Source organism: Musca autumnalis, unplaced genomic scaffold (assembly GCF_047663935.1).
Source record: "Musca autumnalis isolate F117 unplaced genomic scaffold, ASM4766393v1 scaffold_4, whole genome shotgun sequence".
Lineage (NCBI taxonomy): Eukaryota > Metazoa > Arthropoda > Insecta > Diptera > Muscidae > Musca > Musca autumnalis.
Window position 1 is genome coordinate 2,251,854 of NW_027411977.1, and position 20,915 is coordinate 2,272,768.

The 20,915-nt window shown below is 34.0% G+C and overlaps 2 protein-coding genes and 1 long non-coding RNA gene across 8 annotated transcripts in view; 1 reads left to right on the plus strand and 2 right to left on the minus strand.

The window, feature by feature from the left end:
• Window positions 1–743: 743 nt before the first annotated feature.
• Bet3 (blocked early in transport 3) lies at window positions 744–3,130 on the minus strand. Of its 4 annotated transcripts, none has more exons than XR_012412938.1 (3): window positions 2,950–3,130; window positions 1,055–2,746; window positions 744–987 (listed from the first exon to the last, which is right to left on the minus strand). XR_012412938.1 is itself a non-coding variant. In XM_073987358.1 (3 exons), the coding sequence occupies exons 1-3, from the start codon at window positions 2,986–2,988 to the stop codon at window positions 901–903; spliced, it is 537 nt and encodes a 178-aa protein (XP_073843459.1). In that variant the 5' UTR covers window positions 2,989–3,130; the 3' UTR covers window positions 744–900. The 4 variants fall into 4 exon arrangements, 1 of the variants encoding a protein (XP_073843459.1); XR_012412939.1 differs by having other exon boundaries at window positions 1,055–2,831; XR_012412940.1 differs by having other exon boundaries at window positions 1,055–2,743; window positions 2,950–3,090.
• Window positions 3,131–5,095: 1,965 nt separating this feature from the next.
• On the plus strand, window positions 5,096–20,277 carry Atac3 (Ada2a-containing complex component 3). 3 transcript variants are annotated; one of them, XM_073987355.1, is made up of 11 exons: window positions 5,131–5,191; window positions 5,273–5,463; window positions 5,520–5,678; window positions 5,755–5,952; window positions 6,009–6,221; window positions 18,160–18,180; window positions 18,341–18,503; window positions 18,561–18,925; window positions 18,987–19,078; window positions 19,145–19,196; window positions 19,465–20,277. In XM_073987355.1, exons 2-11 carry the CDS (start codon window positions 5,320–5,322, stop codon window positions 20,011–20,013), a joined length of 1,956 nt encoding a protein of 651 aa, XP_073843456.1. In that variant the 5' UTR covers window positions 5,131–5,191; window positions 5,273–5,319; the 3' UTR covers window positions 20,014–20,277. The 3 variants fall into 3 exon arrangements, with proteins under 3 accessions (XP_073843457.1, XP_073843458.1, XP_073843456.1); XM_073987357.1 differs by lacking the exon at window positions 18,160–18,180 and having other exon boundaries at window positions 5,125–5,191; XM_073987356.1 differs by lacking the exon at window positions 18,160–18,180 and having other exon boundaries at window positions 5,096–5,463.
• Window positions 8,047–20,915, minus strand: part of LOC141404086 (uncharacterized) — a 128,605-nt gene continuing 115,736 nt past the window's right edge. The window contains exon 4 of the long non-coding RNA XR_012412943.1: window positions 8,047–9,257. This is a non-coding gene — a long non-coding RNA (uncharacterized lncRNA). The remainder of the gene's footprint in view (window positions 9,258–20,915) is intronic.

Consider the following 20,915-nt stretch of genomic DNA (forward strand, 5'->3'; position numbering starts at 1 on the left):
TCCCACTGAAGCAATTTCGCAATTTCATTAAATTACTCTGGTATGGAACTCGAATTAAGAATCCCTAGTTCCATGCACGACTACAAAGCAAGGCTGACTTCCGTATCGTCCGGTCTGTTCCTTTACTTCTGAAAATGCTAAAACCGGCAAAAGTAGAAAAAGTTGTCAACTGCTACCATATGAATTGTATTGTGTCTGAAGTAAAGGAACGCTTTTCGAGTAAAAAGTGGTAAAACTTGAAGATTCTTGAACGTAAAGGAACAGAGCTGCGTTTGCTTTGTGTTATTTAAACTTCGTAAAAATATTTCAGTTGCACACTCATACATTGTTCCTCGAAATTCAACTAAATGTATCAGAAATAAAAATTATACATACATATATATATATATATATATATATAAATTTGATTTTTACCAGCGTTGAAAATTCGTATTTTTGATGTTGTGAAACATGTAGCTTCGTAGTGGTTGATTGCAAAGTCGTTAAGAAACATAATACTTCGCAGATTTTCAGTCATTTGTAAAGCAACTGACGATACGGAAGTCAGCTCAACTGACGTTTCGGAAGTCTGCCTAACTTCGCCAACAAAATAGCAAATGCATCGCTATACAGTGCACCAACCCTTGGCTATGCGTGACCGTCCGTCCGTCTAAACATTTTAATCGTCCTACAGGTCGCAATTTTCCTGATAATGTGAAATAATAATCTAACAATAATATTATTGTTGCATTTCAATTAAAACATTTCTTGTATTGTATTGGTATAGGGAGGACTGTGTCACCTCTGGACATTTGAAACATCAGAAGAGTTTTTATTTTCCGGAATGAAGCTTAAAATTATATTACATATAATACATAGCTCTTCTCAAATAAACTTAAAAATACACATAAACGATGTTGCTTAGTCTTCGCCGGCCGGTATGGCATCTTCAAGACGTCTTATAAATTTCACACGAATTTCTGTTACATTGTCACCTTTCAATTGGTCCTGCAACAAAGACAAAATAAAATGTGAATCTATGCAAATTTTTACCGCAAAAGTAGTTTTCAATTACCTGTACAAACCAGCATTGGACTTCTAGTTGAACCATTTCTAATGCTCCCCGAATACACCCACTTATGATGGAACTGTATCTCAAATTCGTTAGATCTGGTGGTAATTCAACAAATTCGGTCAGTGGATTTGTTTCGAATTGCAGTGAGAACTCATCTGACGCCGGTGACCAGTTTGTTATTGTTGGCTGGACGTTTAGATAAATACGAAAGGCATGTTGTATGCGATCGGCTGTCTCCCTCATTTCTAGACAACGAGTGGCCGATGTACGTGCCAGAAAATCTTCAATTAAACGCATACCCATATTGTAGCCAATGCGCTCGAGTTGTTTATTTACATCCTCTACATTTTCTATATCTCTCAACATCTGGGTAACCAATGCGCCATATGTTAGTGTTAAAAACTCCGAATTCTAAGGGCGAAGAGGAGGAGTAGGAAGTAGTAGGGGACTATTGAGTACATCCTATTATTTGATAATTTGAGCCATTTTATAATTCTTATAAATAAAACTTATGGCTAGAAGCATTAAAAATTATTTACATATGTATAGAACAGTTTCTTCTCCTGTTCGAATGTAGAAAAAGGGGCGGGCATTTGAGAGTGAGCTGTGTGCGCTTCTGAAAGCGCGTCGCTTTGTTACTTGATGGGCGTTATTGTTATGTTCGGGGTAGTAGTAGTTGTGTGATTGTGGCTATTTCCCTGATAAGGGGCAATTACCCTCGGTGGAAGCCGAGGTTGCGATGCTCTCGACGGTATAGTTTGATGTTGGTGCTCCTCCATGCCCGCACCTTGTTGCATATCTGCTTTTTCCTGAGCCGAATGAAAGCGGCCACCCTCACCCCGAACTCGATTCATTGCATGTCGATGGCGTGACTCGTGCAAGTATTTCGAACGCTCCTTAGGTATACGCGATTCTAATTTGGCTCTAGCTTGTCTTCGTATTAGAATGCGTTTGTACTGTTTTGCGTTAACATATAGTGGTTCCTCTTCCGCCTCTGCTGTAGCGGAAGGCTGAGAATCCTCAGAAGTGGCTCCGGTAGAATTGGACTCGGTTTGTACCGGAGGCGTTTGATTAGTAGCGCCATTACTTGGTTGTGAGGGTGTGGGTGTCGCCACTCTAGTTGCGGGTGCGGTTGTAGTCTGTGGCATCATTATAATCTGCTGTGCACCACTGCCTCCACTATTTGTAGTCTGCTGTTGCGAATTTGGAACTGCACTTGCAATTTGCATCAACTGTCCATTAATATTAATAAACATAGGCTGAATATTTTGAGGCACCGCATTTGGCGTTGCTTCTCCTGTTACAACTGGCGGTTGGTAGAACAAAGTTTGCCCATCAGGCAACTGCATCAGTTGCATAGGTTGTGTTGAATTTCCTGTTGTGGGAGTAGCAGCAGTCGTTTGTTGAGAGTTCGGAACAGCTATTTGCATTAACTGTCCATTTATGTTAATAAACTGCGGCTGCAAGTTCTGCTGTGGCTGCTGTCCTATTATGATTTGAGCAGCTCCGGTACCAGTCGTCGCAGTCATCATAGGTATAAGTTGAATTTGACTTGGTAATCCGGTGTTTGTCGTCATTTGCTGCCCTGTAGTTCCCGTATTTATTCCTTGAGGTTGTTGTTGACTTGCCGATGATGAGGCCAATCTTTCCATATCTTGAGCAGAGTTTCTTTTAATTTAGCTGAAGAGGCTACTGTAAAATCGTGATATCGGATTTAATGAGGGTGGCCACTATACATCATTCTTCAGACTACACATATAAAGTAGTTGTTCTAGGACTAAAATGTTGATAAAATGATGTGAAATCCTCATTTCAATGTGTATTATAAACAAAACCCGTCATTTTGAAAAAAAGTAGAAGTTTGGATTTCACGAATTCATGAATAATTTACTTACCACTTTTTTCGGATCCAATCTAGAAGCTTGTCTGGACATTTTCAAATTCGGCTATGTTACTTTAAAATACCACCGTCAATCCCTTTTATTCTTCTAGGATAAGTAAAAAATATTTTTGCAGTCAAACAAAAATGACACCAAAAAATGACGAGAAAAAACTAGAGCTGGCAAAACATCGATGACACTATCGATTTTTTTTAAATCAATATCGATAGATAGTTTTGCCTATCGATATTGTCGGAATGAAAACCCCTAATGTCATGTTCACACGAGCGTTTCAATTACGTTGTTCGCCTGTCGAACGACGTACACGAATTAACCCGTTTCCACGACACCATTCGTAATTACCAGAAACATAAACAAAATTTCCTTCATATTTGTTTCCTTGTTTTCACGAAAATTTGAACCGAAAACACATAAAATATACTTTAAATGAATAGGAAAAACAATAGATTTTCCTTCAAATGTATCTTCTATATTTATCTACACACATTTCATTCATTTTTTCCATTAATTCAGAATAATTTTGTATTTTCAATATATTTTTATATTTTTCTATTTTCAAAATTAAAGAGAGAGAGACATGTCAAAGCAATGTTTGTGTATACAGACTTTCAATTATTTGTTTCCTTTTTGTTTCTGATTTCTTACGCGATTTTGAACTAATGGACAAGAAATGTGTGTGGAATTAAGAAGGAAACACAACCATCTTCCTTCTGCATCTATATAAAATGTTTAGTTCATTAATTTTTATTCATCTTTTCCCTTTTTTCTAAAAGTTTTTGTGTTTTCAACAAATTTTTCAATTTTGAATTTAGACATGTCATAATTATTTTTTTCGATAAATTCTCTCATTTGTTAGGGATGGGACATATTTTACCGTTGTTCTGAGAGTATTTCTACTTGAACAACATAGAAAAATCTTCGTTCGTTCTCAGAATTTTGTATGGGGAATCAAGTAATTTATTCCTATTTGAGGGTCGAACGACGAATAGAGAACGAACGACGTACCGTGGAACGGGCTATAACCTAAAGAGCAGTACACATTGTCAGTTTTGAATGTCGATATTTCGCAGTTATCGATAACTGTCCAACCGTCCAGCAACCACGAAACATTTTGTGGTTGCATGATGAATGACAAAAATGAACGGCCACACTAGCAAGCATCAACAAAGCTGTCATTCAAAACTGGCAATGTGTACTCAGCTTAATGCCATGTTAATGCCAGTATTTTAATTAAGTTGTTCGCTCTCACAATTAGTCGAAGGTCGCACTAGAGAGTTTCATTGAAACAATTTCATGAAAACAAGGGTTCCTAGGTCGAGTTTCACAGTAGAGTGATATCATAAAGTTGTTGTAGTGGGGAACTCGATCTATAAATACCTAAAAGTTTCACGAAAACCACTCTAGTGTGACCTTCGACTAACTAGGCGTTTACACCAGACAGTTTGTCTTTAAATACAACTCTGATTTACTAACACATACATACATTTGTCGTTTGTCTCCCAGCTGTCCATCATTTTTTCACATACAGCCGGGTTAACAAGTTTTAGACAGTTTTTGTAAAAAATAAGTGAAATAAAAATTGAAATATGTTGAAAACAGTACTATAGTAATTTTTACTATTTTTTCCGATAACATAAAGGAAAAAATGTTATCGTAGTAAAAAATAGTAGCTTCTTGCAGATTCTGGAACACAGCAATTGTATCACCTTCTTTCTTGCACCATAATTCATGTAGAGATTTCATATGGTGTTGCCATATCAACAAAAAGTACAATGGAATTGGATTATGAAAATTACACGGTAAAATGAGCTGCAAGCAAATTGGAAGCAAAATTTCTTGATCTTGAGTATAACTACATTCATACAACATTGAGAGTTTAATATGAACAAATCTTTGCGTGTGACAACAGTCAAAGATATGGAATGGAATGAGACAAATTTTGATCTTTTATTTCGCCCTCTCGACCAAAACCTCAATTTCTGTTTCATGAATCTTCTGTGTTTGACTCCCCTAGAGCGGTAATAAAATTTATATATTTAACATTTTAACTACATTTATTTTTTTTAGAATTCAAAAAGCAATCGCCGACATTTTTTCATTCATTAAAACAAAACATCGAAGAGTACAAAGCCGCCATCAAAAAACTTTTTATTGCCGTTGAAACGTCATTCAGGCAGAAAAGAAGAACAAAACAGAATAAAAATAAAAAATAGTTCGCGTCGGATATTGAAATATCGTAATTTTACTTCCTTTTCCTTTGTTTTATTTAAATTTAACACAAATTTTAGTTGATTTTCGCTTTACTTTCATTGAAAAGTGCTCATGCTCTGATCGTAATTGGGAAGAAAATAACAGAAGCCAAAAATGGTTGGGGCAGGAGGAGGGGCTGGTGTTGGCGACAACAAAATCGTGGCCACTTTGCGTTCCGACTGTAAGGTTGTATTTCCAAACCAAACTGGATCCACTACACTGGAGCACCAACTGGCTAGTTTAATGAACTATAAAATTGTAAGTGATTTATCTAAAAGGCATTAAACATGTAGTTTAATTATGTCTAATTATAGCGTACGGAGGGAGAAATATCAAATAAGTCTCTGAACACTTTGAGTGTACCAACCACAGTTGTTGACTTGGGAAAACAATTGTTGCAGTTCGCTAGGGACTCGGACGTTAAGGGCGTAAAAAATGCCTTATCCCGTGGTGCACCATTTACCTCGGATTGGGTAAGTGTAGATACAGCGAGAGCAACAGGTTTTTATGCTGGTATGTGTATACAGAATAACATTTGACTTTTTGTAGTTGGGAATGTCCGCTTTGCATTTCGCTGCTATGAACAACCAGTATGAAATTTGTCAAGTTTTGCTCAATGGTGGCATCAATAAAGACTCTAAAACTAAAGTAGATCGAACTCCTCTACATTTAGCCTGTTATTATGGTAATGAACAGATAGTGGAATTACTATTGTCCAAAAATTGTGCAGTTAATCCTAAAGATATGGTAAGTGGTCATATATAAAACGATGATATGTCACTTTCAAGTTGTTTCCTTTTTAGTTGCGTATGACGCCGTTGCACTGGGCTGTTGAAAAGAGACATAAATCCATCGTACGCCTACTCTTAAAACATAATGCAGATGTGACAGTGGTTACTAAGTTCGGCCGTACGCCGCTAGCAATAGCCGTTTTGACAGAACAAGCGGATCTTCTGGAGGAACTTGAAAGCGCACGTCAAGCACAAGCTAACCGAACATTTAACGAACAGCATGAGGTGAGTGGTTTATTATAGTCGATTATGGTTTAGGGTTTTGTCATGTCAAAAAACTACCCCCTGACAATTAGAAAATGTTATATGATTTGCTCTGTTCCAGAACATGCAAGAAGCTACTATTTTTTACTACGATAACATTTTTTCCTTTATGTTATCGGAAAAAATAGTAAAAATTAGTAGATTCTTGCAGTTCAAGAAAATCTTTAAATGCAATTTTCTTAAATAATGTCATTGCTGTATGCTAACCTATTACAAAATAAAAAACTTAAAAAAGATCGTGAATATATTGCCCTATTCAACAACATGGCAATATACCCTATTAAATTGAAGGATTTGGAAGGACCTTTGTAATATAAAAATGATACAATTTTGAAAACCATTCGACGAGTTAAGTACAGCTATTATTGGAAAGGGCAAAACAATGTGTTTGTACGAAGCTTTCATAGGTTCACCGACGTACAGTGGTTCAGAATCGTTTTTTCCTGGTCAAAATTCTGTAACTGTTGAACGGACAGAGATATTTTCATAATTCTTATTTTGTTAGACAGATAACACAACCAGCTTTCAGACGAATTATAAGCGGTCAAATTCGGAGAAGAAATTCAAGATCAAAGTTAAACTTTTGAGTTTTTTACCTATTTTTCATCAAAATATGAGAGTTTTTGTGGTTATTATATCTTCCTATCTATTAAAGATGGTCAAACACCAAGAAGTAAACAATAAAATTACAAAAAAAAAACTGAAAAAGAATTCGAAAAAAACGTCGAAAATTTTTTTCAAAAATTTATTAAAAAAAATTTACAAAAAAATTTAAATTTTTTCAAAAAATAAAAAAATACTCCTTTTCATAAAACATATACAACTCGTATAAAAACTCTTATACTCAAAAATAGAAAAACACAAAATTTAATGCATTTAATTTCAAAAAATTAAAAAAAGTGTTAAACGGACTGTACAAAAGTACGAGTATATATGGGCTGAAAGAGGAGACTGTCTGTGAAAACAGAACTTTGTTCCATGTTATTCCACAAAAGTTCTAGTCCACTAAATTTGGAATTTCATAAAATTTAGTACCTGAGGAAAAATAAAATAGCTCATGTTGTGTAAACGCTACGGTAATTTACTAAAACGATTTTTAAAGGCCACAATCCTACCTACCTTACATAAAAAACAATGAACACATTATCTGTTATAGTTTCCGAGAAATAGCTACGTCTTTCTCCAGAAATTACGTATTTTTCAGAAAAGGGGAAAATGTTAGTCTTCAGGACCACACCACGCCCACACCTTCCAATATTTTGACCTAATTTGTTGGTTTCCTTAGTTTCAATATGCTAACTATCGAAACCCATATAGAAATTAAATATCTTTGACAAAACGAAATTTTGATTTTTGGCCAGGATAATCGATTCCTTGCAGTTTGACTTTCGTTTCCTTGAAATGGTAGACTTACAAAAGGTTCATGCGTCTCTGTACGTTGGGAATATGTGATTTTAATTGTGTTAACATCCGCTTGTTTAGTTGAAATAAGTCAGGAACTGTCGGAACCAAATATTGTAGAGGACATGCAAATATATGTTTAGTGCCGTGTCGTGCTGCCTGCATTGTTGGCAGATATCTTCAACATCAGTGATAATTCTGCCTGAAAGGTGTTTAGGATAATCGACCGATATGATAATGTATATTGGGAAATAATTTGGTATTTTTACAAAAATTAAGCTTTCCAGACTTCGATATTGTTAGCGTGACGATAAACCTAACCTATATACATACATACTGAATTCCCAATAGAAATATATGTACAATTGCATTGCAAAGACAACAACAAACTATGCGGCTTTTTGAGCAAATCTCTTGATATTGATCTTCAAAACAATATTCCGTTAAAGTATACAATTTGTGATTTATAACAAATACGGTAAAAAATTTGAATTACCCACTACTTGGTGTTGGCAATAAAAAAATTGCCAAATCTATGTTTCTTGGAGTATTACCAAAGTTATGTTCCTCAATGAGTTGCCTATCCACTTAATTTATTTTAATTTATTTGACAAATACAGTAACCTAGCCCATAGGCCCATGAGCGGTCCCAAAACAGCTATACAATAACTACTCTCATTTTGCTTATATCTAACAATATTTCTTAGATTATCGTGAATAGAATTATAAATAAGACTAAATGCAGGCTTATAAATTAACAAACGTAAATATATAACAAAATAAACATTAATATAATCAGCCATGCAACAGTAATATCATTACAAATTAAGACACAATTTATGAACGCTGCATTTCATTAAGATTAAAATGAGCATACAATTTACTCTTGTAACATTTTAAGGAGGAATTAAACATCTTAAGACATGGTTGCAAATTGTTATAAACACGCGAAATTCTCACATAAAACGATTTTTCCAACAAAGGAGTCAACCGAGGAACAAGTATCTGTGTGTTCCTCGCAGAACGAGAAAACGTGAACAGACTCAATACACATAAAGAGGTATGCAACTTACGGACCTTATAGAAAAATACCACTTTGGTAAACTAAGCTCATTATTGATCGAATAAATAATCAGCAATGAGCTTAGTCAACCCAAAATTAAGGCTCGACATGCTACTAAGGGTACTGGTTCCCAATTTTTAGTAAATCTTGGTCTTTCGTTGGAACATATTTTTCAAGTTTTTTTTTCTTAAAATGGACATATGCAAAAATGTACACGGTGCTCTGGAATCAAATTTAAATGAAAGGTGCTTACACCTGGGAAGTTTTTGCGGATTCTGAAACTACAATGTTCATAGATGAGACAAATCAAAACAACAGAAAAAATCGCCGGAGCGCTTTTTAAATAAATCGCAAATTAATTTGATATTTTTAGGGGTTGTTTAGGTTTTTGCGATTTTGCTTGGAAACCCAGTCCCAAAATTTGACATGAATCGGACCAAAAATAGGGGTTGCATAAAATTCCGCTGTATAGTCATTAGTATTTTTATATGATGGAAATTGATACGTTACGACAACTGTTGAAATTTATAGATCTTAAATCCATAAAATACCAAAAGAAACCACTTCATCATTTCTAATTAAACGCAATTTTTAAACGAATCGGTTCTAGTCTGACTGACCTTCGATCTAATGATTTTAATTCTAAAAATGTTGGGCTAGCTTTTATTCTGGTTTAAAGGAATACAAATGATCTATTAACAATTATATTTTTAAAAAATTATATATTTCCATATTCAATACAAGTATATTTATAATAATTAGCCTAAAATACGACAGTAAGGATCGTCACCATCGGTTATCGGGCAGAAACGCAAAAGGTCGACGAAAAAGAGTACAGGTAAAACTGTTTCTAGTCGTAAACCTAGTGTTTCTCGGGATACTGTAGTACAATCGGATCCAGTTAATATTTCTGATACAACTGAATCTGGTCGTGCTCAGTTATACGCCAATGTTGTGTTGGATAAGCCTTTGGAAGTAAGCAAGCAGTTAAAGGAGGTTGTAGCAACTCCTGAGTTAATGAGTACTGATGGTGCTAGTCTTGAAAAGACCTCACAATCTGCTCAAGGTATTCAGGAGTTGGCAACATCCTTGCCTGTTGTCTCTTCAAGGGGCTCATCTGCCAATGTAGGCCATACCCAACAACCTGTGCAAAGATCATTATCTATGCCTCCAGCTATGAAAATGGTATTTGCGTCAAGGTTCCCTCCCGAAACGACGGCTGACGAAATTTATGATTATATAAGATCAAGTATTCAAGGAGATTACTTTCTTAAATGTTACAAGCTTCGTTCAGCATTTTCGGAAAGTAGATCTTCTTTCAGGATTGTTACTAATCAGTCAATATTTAATCAAATTATATCGAGAGAATTTTGGCCTGTAAATGCTTTTATAAAAGAATTTGTGGAAAGAAACGACAAGTTAGCACATTTGCCTCCGCGAACAGCTACAGTTTCAAAAAACTAAAAAATTCTATTTCTATATGCTATCAGAATGTAAGGGGTTTAAATACAAAATTAACTCGCTTATATACTGATAGCTTCGGTTTTAATTATGATGCAATTGTTTTATCTGAAACTTGGTTAAAAAAAGCTGTATTAAATAGTGAAGTTTTATGTCCGAAATATCAAATATTCAGAAATGATCGTGTTGCTAAAAAAGGTGGTGGAGTCCTTATTGCAGTTGACTCCTCTTATTCCACTAATTTAATTGAAATAAATAATATTCCTGATATTGAATTTTTAAGTATATCCATTGAACTAGGCAATTTTAAATTATTTATAACTTGTTCCTATATTCCTCCTTCTTCTCAACTTGACATATATAAAAAACATATATCCGCAATCAGTTCAATCGTTGGAAATATGAATGAAACCGATCGAATTTTGGTTCTGGGCGATTTTAATATGCCCTCTGTTAAATGGCTCTTATTACCAGATTCTGAAGCTCTAACACCACTAACATCCCGGGCGAATGCTAATCAAGATACATTCGAAATTGTTAGTCGATTTTGTGACCTCAATCTTCATCAAATAAACGATATACTCAATAGTTACGATAGAATCCTTGATTTAGCATTTGTAAATGTTACTCAATATTTTGAAATAATTAGAATTCCACCAATTTCTATTCCTGAAGATATTCATCATCCCTCATTATGTATAACCATGACCCATAATCATTCCTTTGGGGAAAATCAGTCCAAAGTGTTAAAAACTGTCCTTAATTATAAAAAAACAGATTTTCGGAAACTCAATTCTCTTATTTCTTCTGTTAACTGGACATCGGTATGTCTTTGCAGCAGTGATATTGATCTTGATATTAAAATTAACAAATTCTATGAGATCATAAATAAATTTATGCTTGAATGTATTCCAACTATTAAAGTCACAAATTCTTATAAATTTCCATGGATTACTCCTGAGTTATCAACTATAAAAAATTCCAAAAATAAACTTTTTCGTAAATATAAAAAGTCAGGTTCTTCAATTGACTACGCCAATTATTCTGTAGCTAGGTCTAAGTATACGCTAGAATCTCGTAAATCATATAATGAGTACCTTAACAAGATTAAAGAAAATTTTAAGTCCAATCCTAAGTCCTTCTATGACTTTGTTAATTTAAAAAGAAAAACACCTTCTAAGCCCTCTTTATTGAAATTCAATAATCAAGAATTTACTAAAAACACAGATATTGCTGAATGTTTTGCAGAATTTTTTGCTACAACTTATTCAAGTGCATCTTGCCAAATTAGAGATACATATCCTTATAAATTATCTCAGATTGATGAAATTTACATGCCTTTCTTACAATACCAAGACGTTTCCAAAAGTCTGCGATGTTTAAAACCCATTAAAAGTCCAGGTCCCGATGGAATACCTAGTTTAATTCTGAAGCATTGTTCAGTTGCATTGTCAACCCCTTTAACTCTATTGTTTAACTATTCCCTTAAATTCGGTCATTTCCCCGCAATATGGAAAAAGTCTTATATTGTACCTTTACATAAGTCAGGCAGTCTGACTAATGTATCCAATTATAGAGGAATTGCAAAATTAAGTGCAATTCCTAAATTGTTCGAAAAATTAATTACTTCTGTAATTTCCCATAAAATTCAACCCATGCTAAGTCCATATCAGCATGGTTTTCGTAGTGGTCTTTCGACCATAACAAACCTTATAGAATTCACATCGAATGTAATAAAAGGATTTGTTCGGCATAATCAAACTGACACAATATATACAGATTTCAGCAAAGCATTTGATAGGGTTAACCATAGGCTTTTGTTGTATAAATTAGATTATATGGGCTTTAATACTAATTTAGTAAGATGGATATCTTCTTATTTACAAAATAGATCACAAACAGTTTTGTTTGATGGATGTGTCTCAAAATCGATTGACGTGCCATCGGGTGTTCCGCAAGGAAGTCACCTCGGACCGGTTCTCTTTCTTTTATTTATAAATGACTTGCCAAACTCAATAATGCATTCTAGATTGCTAATGTACGCTAATGATGTCAAGCTATTCATTACTCATAAATCGGAAAAGCAAGCTGATCTTCTCCAGAGTGATTTAAATAGCCTTTTTCAATGGTGTAAAATCAACTGTATGGACTTAAACTTAAAAAAATGTAAACATATGTGTTTTTCCAGATCTTCTTTTTTAATAAGGCAATACAATATTAACGGTTCTCAATTATTAACTGTAGCATCATTTGTTGATCTTGGCCTTTTGATGGATCGAAAATTAAAATTTAATAATCATGTAATTTCTATTGTTAATAAAGCGCATGGAGTTTTAGGATTTATAAAAAGATGGGCCAAAGAATTTTCAGATCCCTATATAACAAAACAACTATTTACGTCACTTGTAAGACCTATATTAGAATATGGTTCTGTTGTATGGGACCCTCAATACGCAGTGTATTCTGATAAAATTGAATCAGTGCAGAAACAATTTTTGCTTTTTGCACTGAGAGGTTTACATTGGAATAGCGATTTTGTCTTGCCTTCATATACAAGCAGGTTAAAATTAATTCGATTACCTACATTAAAAAGTAGACGCACAATGTTAAACACTATGATGGTGCATAAAATTTTAATGGGTAATATTCCCTCGGATTTCTTAATATCATCTATTAGGATAAATGTTCCTTGTAGAACAATTAGAAACTATCAACCCTTATTTAGAGATTTCCACCGCACGAATTACTCTATGGGAGATCCTATTAACAAAATGTGTGTAGATTTTAATTCCATGTATTGTAATGTAGACTTTGGCATGAGCCTTAACCTTATAAAATCTAACATAATTTTATTTTTAAACCAATAGTATATAAAAATGTATTAGTAAGTAACTAACTAGCTGATGAAGTAAATTCTGTAGCTGGTTTTCAATTTCCCTCTCATACCCCATCATGATGCGGATCATGGTGTGTACGCGATCCCTACGTAAAAGGGAGGTCGCCCCCTCGGTCGGCAGGGGTGGGAAAGTGAGGCGTGGGAACGTTCGAAAAAAAAAAAAAAAAAAAAAAGGATGAATATGCAATAATACGCAAATTTGAATTTTTAAAATATTTTCAAAATCCGGAGTCTAATGAGGAAAAAAAAGCAAGCGGTATGTTGTTGGGCTTTTTATGAAAACAACATTCGTAGCAAAATGAAAAAAAAAAATATTATTTTATATACAAAAGTTATTTTGCCTTATTAAATAAAAAATGCGTACATCAGTTCGCGCATTTTGAAGAGTGTGTGCTTGTTAGAAAGCTGAAATAACACCACACAAAAGCACTTGAAGTTTACTCCATTCAGCACGGTTTTTGAATTAGTTAAATTTTGTGTGTGCTAAGGTGGTATTAACTCAAAGGCAAAAAATCGATGTCGGATTTCTTAGGCGGCAACCGTCTAAAGTGTTCCGTTTTGTTAGATTTTAAGATTGCCAAAGTTTGAGCAATCCTTAAAAACTATAATCCTACAAAAACTTTTGAAAATCGGATCAGATTTTAATATTAGATATTTATGAGGCCTATAAAAACTTTGAGGACCCAGTGGCAGTGTTAACATATTCCGACTGTGCTCAAATTTGGCAATCTTAAAACCTAAAAAAACTAAACACTTTAGACGATAGAACACCGATTTTTTAAAACCACCCTAGTGTGTTCTCTTCACCTAATTCAAAAATCGAGTGTTATTGCATGTTTTTTCTTTTTTTTTTTTGTATAACAAAGCGACGACTCCCTAAAGTATGCAATAATTTCCTTCTCCCGCTGCATTCAGAATAGGGGGGATCGTGGGAATGAGAAAATTTGCTCTCATGGGAAACAGCTCCCATGGAAATATTCATAATAGGGGTGTCCGACATTACATATTGAGTTAAATATTGATTGATCGCATACTTGTTTGTGACCGATTCGTCATTCTTTATTGTGAATATGGGCTCATGCGTTTTTTATCTGTCTGAAGACCCTCCATTCACTACTGTGTTAGACCGTCGCAAATAAATCTTGTATATTTTGACGGAATATTGTTTTGAGGACCTATAGCAAGAGATTTGCATAAAAAATCGCATAAATATTACGTACGTTGTTTCCATAAACGAATAATTAATATGACATTTTTTTTACAATTTTGGTTTTTTGTTGTGTAACTGTGTATTAAAGCAATGTTTATCATTTAAATCGTTTATTTATTAAACATTATATATTAATACTAGCAAAGTGCCCGCTACTTCGTATGCGTTAAATATATAAAACAAATGAACAATATATAATATAGAATGGTGGAAACATTTTGTGTACTAATACGTACCACTTTAGTTCGATTTTTGTCACGCCTACACATCAAGAGCAATCCACATTTTTTGAGATATTTTAATTGAGGTTCTCAGCGCAAATACGGCCTAACCCAACAACCGCCATCCTCATTTCTAGCTCTATCTGTTCCCCCAATTATAGAACTATTTAGTACTTTACATGTAAATATATACATACGAACCTCCTCCTATTATTTCAAAATTCCCATTACACAATAACAAATTGTACCAAATCCTGTGCCATTTACAACTTTTTACGTATATTTATGGCACATATTTCTTAAATCGGAAGTTATAAGCAACTGATAACAATAATCTTAATTCCAAATCTCACGAATCCAGATCTATCCGTTCATCCAATACAAAATTGTACCATACATGGAACCATTTCGTACCCCTAAGTGTACCTAATTCCACATTTTAGGATTCGAGCGCTATAATTCACCTAAATCCTAATTGTACAAAATGTAGTACTTTTTGTAAGCATAAGTACGCATTTCTAAAACTAAGTACGCATTTCCAAAACTAACCCCAACAGTAATCTTAACTCCAAAATTCTAGATTCCAGCTCTAACCGTTCGCTCAAATCCAAGTTGTAGCATATCTCAATCCTACACTCCAACAGTAATATTAATTCCAAATTTCTTGATTCCAGCTCTACCCGTTCGCTCAAATCCAAGTTGTACCAAATTCAGTACAGTTTAGTACTTTTCGTACATATAAGTACGAATTTCCAAAACTTCATCAATCTTACACCCCAACAGTAATCTTAATTCCAGACTTCAAGATTCCAGCTCTAGCCGTTTGCTCAAATCCAAATTGTACCAAATTTAGTACTTTTCGTACTCATAAGTACGAATTTCAAAAACTACTTTTATATCTCAATCCTACACTCCAACAATAATCTTAATTCCAAATTTCTTGATTCCAACTCTATCCGTTCGCTCAAATCCAAATTGTACCAAATTTAGTACTATTTAGTACTTTTCCTGCCCATAACTAAAAATTTCCAAAATTTTATCAATCCTACAATTCAACAGGTATTTTAAATTCAAAATTGGGGATGGCAGCTACATCAGATCACCAAAATCCAAATTGTACCAAATTTAGTACCATTTAGTACTTTTCGTACCCATAAGTACAAATTTTCAAAACTACCTTAGTGCTATGTTCAAACGATAACTCAAATCCAAATTTGGTTGCATTTAGTACTATTCGTATCCATAGTACGAATTTCTAAACTTACCTCTATCAACACTTCAACATCAATTTTAATTCCGAATTTCACGATTCCAAATGTATCCAATCACTGATATCCAAATTGTACCAAATTTAGTACTATTTAGTACTTTTCCTACCCATAATTACAAATTTCCAAAACTTTATCAATCCTACACTCAAACAGTACTCCTTATTCCAAATCTCGGGTTTCCAGCTATATCCGTTCACCCAAATGCAAACTGTACCAAATTTGGTACCATTTAGTACTTTCGTACCCATGGGTACGAATTTCTACAACTACCTCAATCCTACACGCCAACAGTAATCTTAATTCCAAATTTCAGGATTACAGCTGCATCCGATCACAGTAATCCAAATTGTACCAAATTTGATACCATTTAGTACTTTTTGTTCCCATAGGTCCGAATTTCCAAACCTACTTCTATCCAACACTCCATCAGTAATCGTAATTCCGAATTTCAGGATTCCAAATGTATCCGATCACATAAATTAAAATTTGGTACCATTTAGTACTTTTCGTACCCATAAAACTAAAAATTTCAAAAACTTCATCAATCCTACACACCAACAGTAATCCTTATTCCGAATCTCTGGATTCCAGTTCACCGTTCACCCAAATCCAAATTGTACCAGATTTGGTACCATTTAGTACTTTTCGTACACATAAGTACAAATTTTCAAAACTACCTCAGTGCTATGTTCAAACAATAAGCTTAATTCCGAATTTCAGAATTCCAGATACATCCGATAACTCAAATCCAAATTTGGTACCATTTAGTACTATTCGTATCCAAAGTACGAATTTCCAAACCTACCTCTATCAACACTCCAACAACAATTTTAATTCCGAATTTCACGATTGCAAATGTATCCCATCATTGAAATCTAAATTGTACCAAATTTAGTACTATTTAGTACTTTTCCTATCCCTAACTAAAAATTTCCAAAACTTTATCTATCCACACTCCAATAGTACTCCTTATTCCAAATCTCGGAATTTCAGCTATATCCGTTCAGCCAAATCCAAATTGTACCAAATTTGGTACTATTTAGTGCTATTCGTACCCAAGAGTACCAATATCCACAACTACCTCAATCCTACACGCGAACAGTAATCTTAATTCCAAATTTCAGAATTATAGCTGCATCAGATCACCGTATTCCAAATTGTACCAAATTTAGTACCATTTAGTACTTTTTGTTCCCATAGGTCCGAATTTCCAAACCTATCCAACACTCCAAAAGTAATCTTACTTTCGAATTTCAGGATTCCAAATGTATCTGATCACCCAAATCCAAACTGTACAAAATTTGGTACCATTTAGTATTTTTCGTTGCCATAAGTACGAATTTCCAAAAGTATCCCAATCCCACACTCCAATAGTAATCTTAATTCCAAATTTCACTATTCCAGCTCTATCCGATCACTTAAATTCATATTGTACCAAATTTGGTACCATTTAGTACTTTTCATACCCAAAAGTACGAATTTCCAAAATACTTCTATCCTACACCCCGACAGTAATCCTAATTCTAAATTTCAGGATTCCAGCTCCATCCGTTCCCCCAAATCCAAATTGCACCTTATTTGGTACTATTTAGTACCTTTCGTACCCATATGTACGAACTTCGAAAACTACCTCCATATCTCTAACCTACACTCCAACAGTAATAGTAATTCACAAATTTCAGAATTCGAACTTTATCGGTTCGCCCTAATTCAAATTGTACCAAATTTAGTACCATTTAGTACTATTCGTACACATGAGTGCACATTTTCAAAACCACCTTCTTGTATCAACTCATCTTTCTAACCTTGATTTGCATTCCAAATTTCAAGATTTTAGCTCTATCCGTTCACGTAATACCAAATAGTACTAAATTTAGTAACTTTTAGTACTTTTCGTACACTTATAGTTCGAATTTCCAAAAACCATTTGGTACACCTTTCTAACTCACCATCAGTGAACCTCATTCCAAATTTCAGAATTCTAGCTCTTCGCGTTTGCCTAATACAAAGGGTACCATATTTAGTACCTTTTAGTACTTTTAGTACAGTTCTAGTTCGAATTTCCAAAAATCCAGCCTTATCTGACACCTTCGGACCAAGAGTGACCCTCACCCAAAATTTCAAGATTCTAGCTTTAGCCGTTTAGTCTGGGCGTTGATTATCAGTCAGTCAGTCAGTGAGTCAGTGAATCAGTGAATCAGTGAGTCAGTGAGTCATCATTACTGAACTCTTTTATAAGTATAGATTATAATTAAAATTGTTTTTATAAAATTTTTTCGGTATAAATTTGCTAATGCTATTTTTCAATGTGTTTTAAATAATGTTTTATTTCGCCAACAAACGTAACTGGATAATTAAAAAAATCGATCAACACAGAATGCAGTTTTAAAGAATAGAGTATGTACTCTTTCAATATTTTGTATATTATTCAATTTGTTTTCTGGAAACATTAAGACACAAAATTCGGCCTCTTTTAAAATTCAAAATTTGTTTAAATTCTATACACATTTACTGTGTTTCAATATCAACGATTCTTATTTTCTTTATTACCTTACAGAAAGAAACTTCGGAGGCTGTGAATTCGATAATGGGTATCACTACATCGGACAATAATGAAGAGAGCGAAGGCAATGTTACACATAGGGGTCCAGATGGTGATGAATACATGACTCAAAATGAATATGCAGCAGCCAAAATCGCCGAGTTGGAAAACATTAAGGGTAATAAATTATTGTTTTGCTTTGTAACCATTATTGCATTTTGACTTCCTTGAACAGAAACCGGAATTATAGGTGACTCTACTATTAATCTTTTGAAATCGCATGGTATTGCCATGATGCCGGATGACGATACTTCCAAGGATATGCTGAATACAGCCCTACAAAACGGCAGACAATTAATCTTGTCAGAGGGCGGAAAGCTCCTATTAAATGAAACTAAGAAAATACAAAATAACAACAACACTAATCTAAGCAATGGCAATAACTTTAATATAAATGGTTCTAATAAAACTATTGTTCCAGCGAGAGCACGTAACGATAGTGCAACATACGTAAGTTCCTCAAACAATGCGAATGTTAATAGGCTAAAACCGAACGTTATAACAAAAGCCAAGGACAATCAACAAGTAACTAAAAATAAGGTATGCCTTATGCTGCGACTTGTCTCTTTTATGTGTTCTAACTAAACTTGATTATTTTCAGAATATTCGTATAATATCAATAAACGATTTTAAAAAGCTGTATGGAAATACAAATCTAAAGAGCATGCAAAAACTACCGCAATCTGTTACAAGGTAAGGCGAAAAGGAAGAGAGCAACATCATTTCGAATCTAACCTGCCTATTTTTTTATTACTACAGCCAACAACGTGTTATAAATGTGAGGCACCCAATGCAAATGAAACAGCAGCAGGTTCGTTACATTACTTAGTATGACAATCCAGTGTTGTTGTGGTGTAAAGGATTTTCGACTTTAATACCATTTCTACTACCGTTATTTTAATCGAGAATCCGAAAGACAACAGCCATAAAAGAGTATAATTAATTGTATTAATAAAATTTTTCATGTCAGTAGAATGATGTTTTGTTTAATTATTTAGTTTTAACTGCTAAAAACATTAAAACATTTTTGTCACCCAATACTTGAGATAATTACCAAACATATTTTTCCTTCATTTCAGGTCAAGTTAGATATGAAAAGTGTAGATGGTGGTAGTAGCAGACAACATTCGGTACCTCAAGAGAATATTGCCGTCCTTGAGGAGGACATAGTACCACACATAATACAAATGTCCAATAAGGACGAAAATGATATTATAGAACTTGAAGCCCAAAAATCGCAGGCCCTTGTTAATGCAGCGCCGCCGTCTCACCAACAGCCCACGATTGCTAAGCAAGCAGTACGACTGGTACCAGCTAAACGTGTTGAACACATGAGTACGATGCCAGTGCGTCAAATGAATGCAGCAAAAACCATCAAACTTAATCCTACTAAACCTCCACAAAGCCAAGAGTCCAAGCCCACTGCAACAGCTTCGCCGTCAGTTATACCTCTACTAACAGTACCCGAAATTTGTAGGCAACTATTGGAATTGCGAAAACAAAACGAGGAATTGAGAAGAAAATTCGAAATTGCCCAGAAAGAGAAAGAAGAATTGCGCCAACGACTTGATCGTTTGGAAGAATTACTGCTTGTGGAGAGAACCGAAGACGAATACAACAACTCATAGTTTTACCTTTGTTGATGTTGCTAAAACGATATAAACTTTTTAAAAGCTGCCTGTTTTGAACGAAAATTGAAATTTTAGTGGACTACACCGTTAATTGTACGTTAATAATTTAAGATACATTGCATTATTAAGGGGGGTTTATAAAACATGTTTTTGTAATTAGCGGTCTCTTTTTCTACTTCACTTATAGGCTAAGTTATAAAAATCGGTAGAATAAACCATTTCTTGGTCATCTTTATGTTGAATAATTCTAAGAGATTTGAATTTCACGTTTTGTTTCATTTTTCTCATCAAATGAACTCCTCATAATTGTTCGTCGGTTCTGAATTCATCTATAGAAGTATGTATGTAGGTGTAAATAAAATTGAATAACAATTCTAAGAATAATAATTAGTATTAACGTTTAAGAGAACTTACTATAATTATATTTACAAATGTATTTTGTAATACTAACAAGCGCCTTTTTTATAACAAAAACAAAATATATAAATTGTTATATTAATATTTACAAAAAAGTGTTTTATTTATTCCCGGTCGTTCCACACTAGAGTGATTTCATTGAAAAAAACAAATCATGAAATTATGAGCTTCTAGATCGAGTTCCATAGTAGAGTAAAATCATAAAATTTTTGTAGTGGGGAATTCGATCTAAGAACGCCTAATTGCATGAAATTTTTTCAGATGTAATTCGAAACATTCAAGTTGTAATTCGTAACATTTTAATTGTAATTCGATTATTTCATTTGTAATTTGAAACAATTGAATTGTTATTCGAGAATCCATTTGCAATTCGAATTATTCCATTTGCAATTTAAATTATTTTATTTGTTTAATTAATTCTCTTTCGAGTTGAGCTGTTAGGCCTTTAGAGATACATTGAAAAATTAGGAGTCTACCGAAGT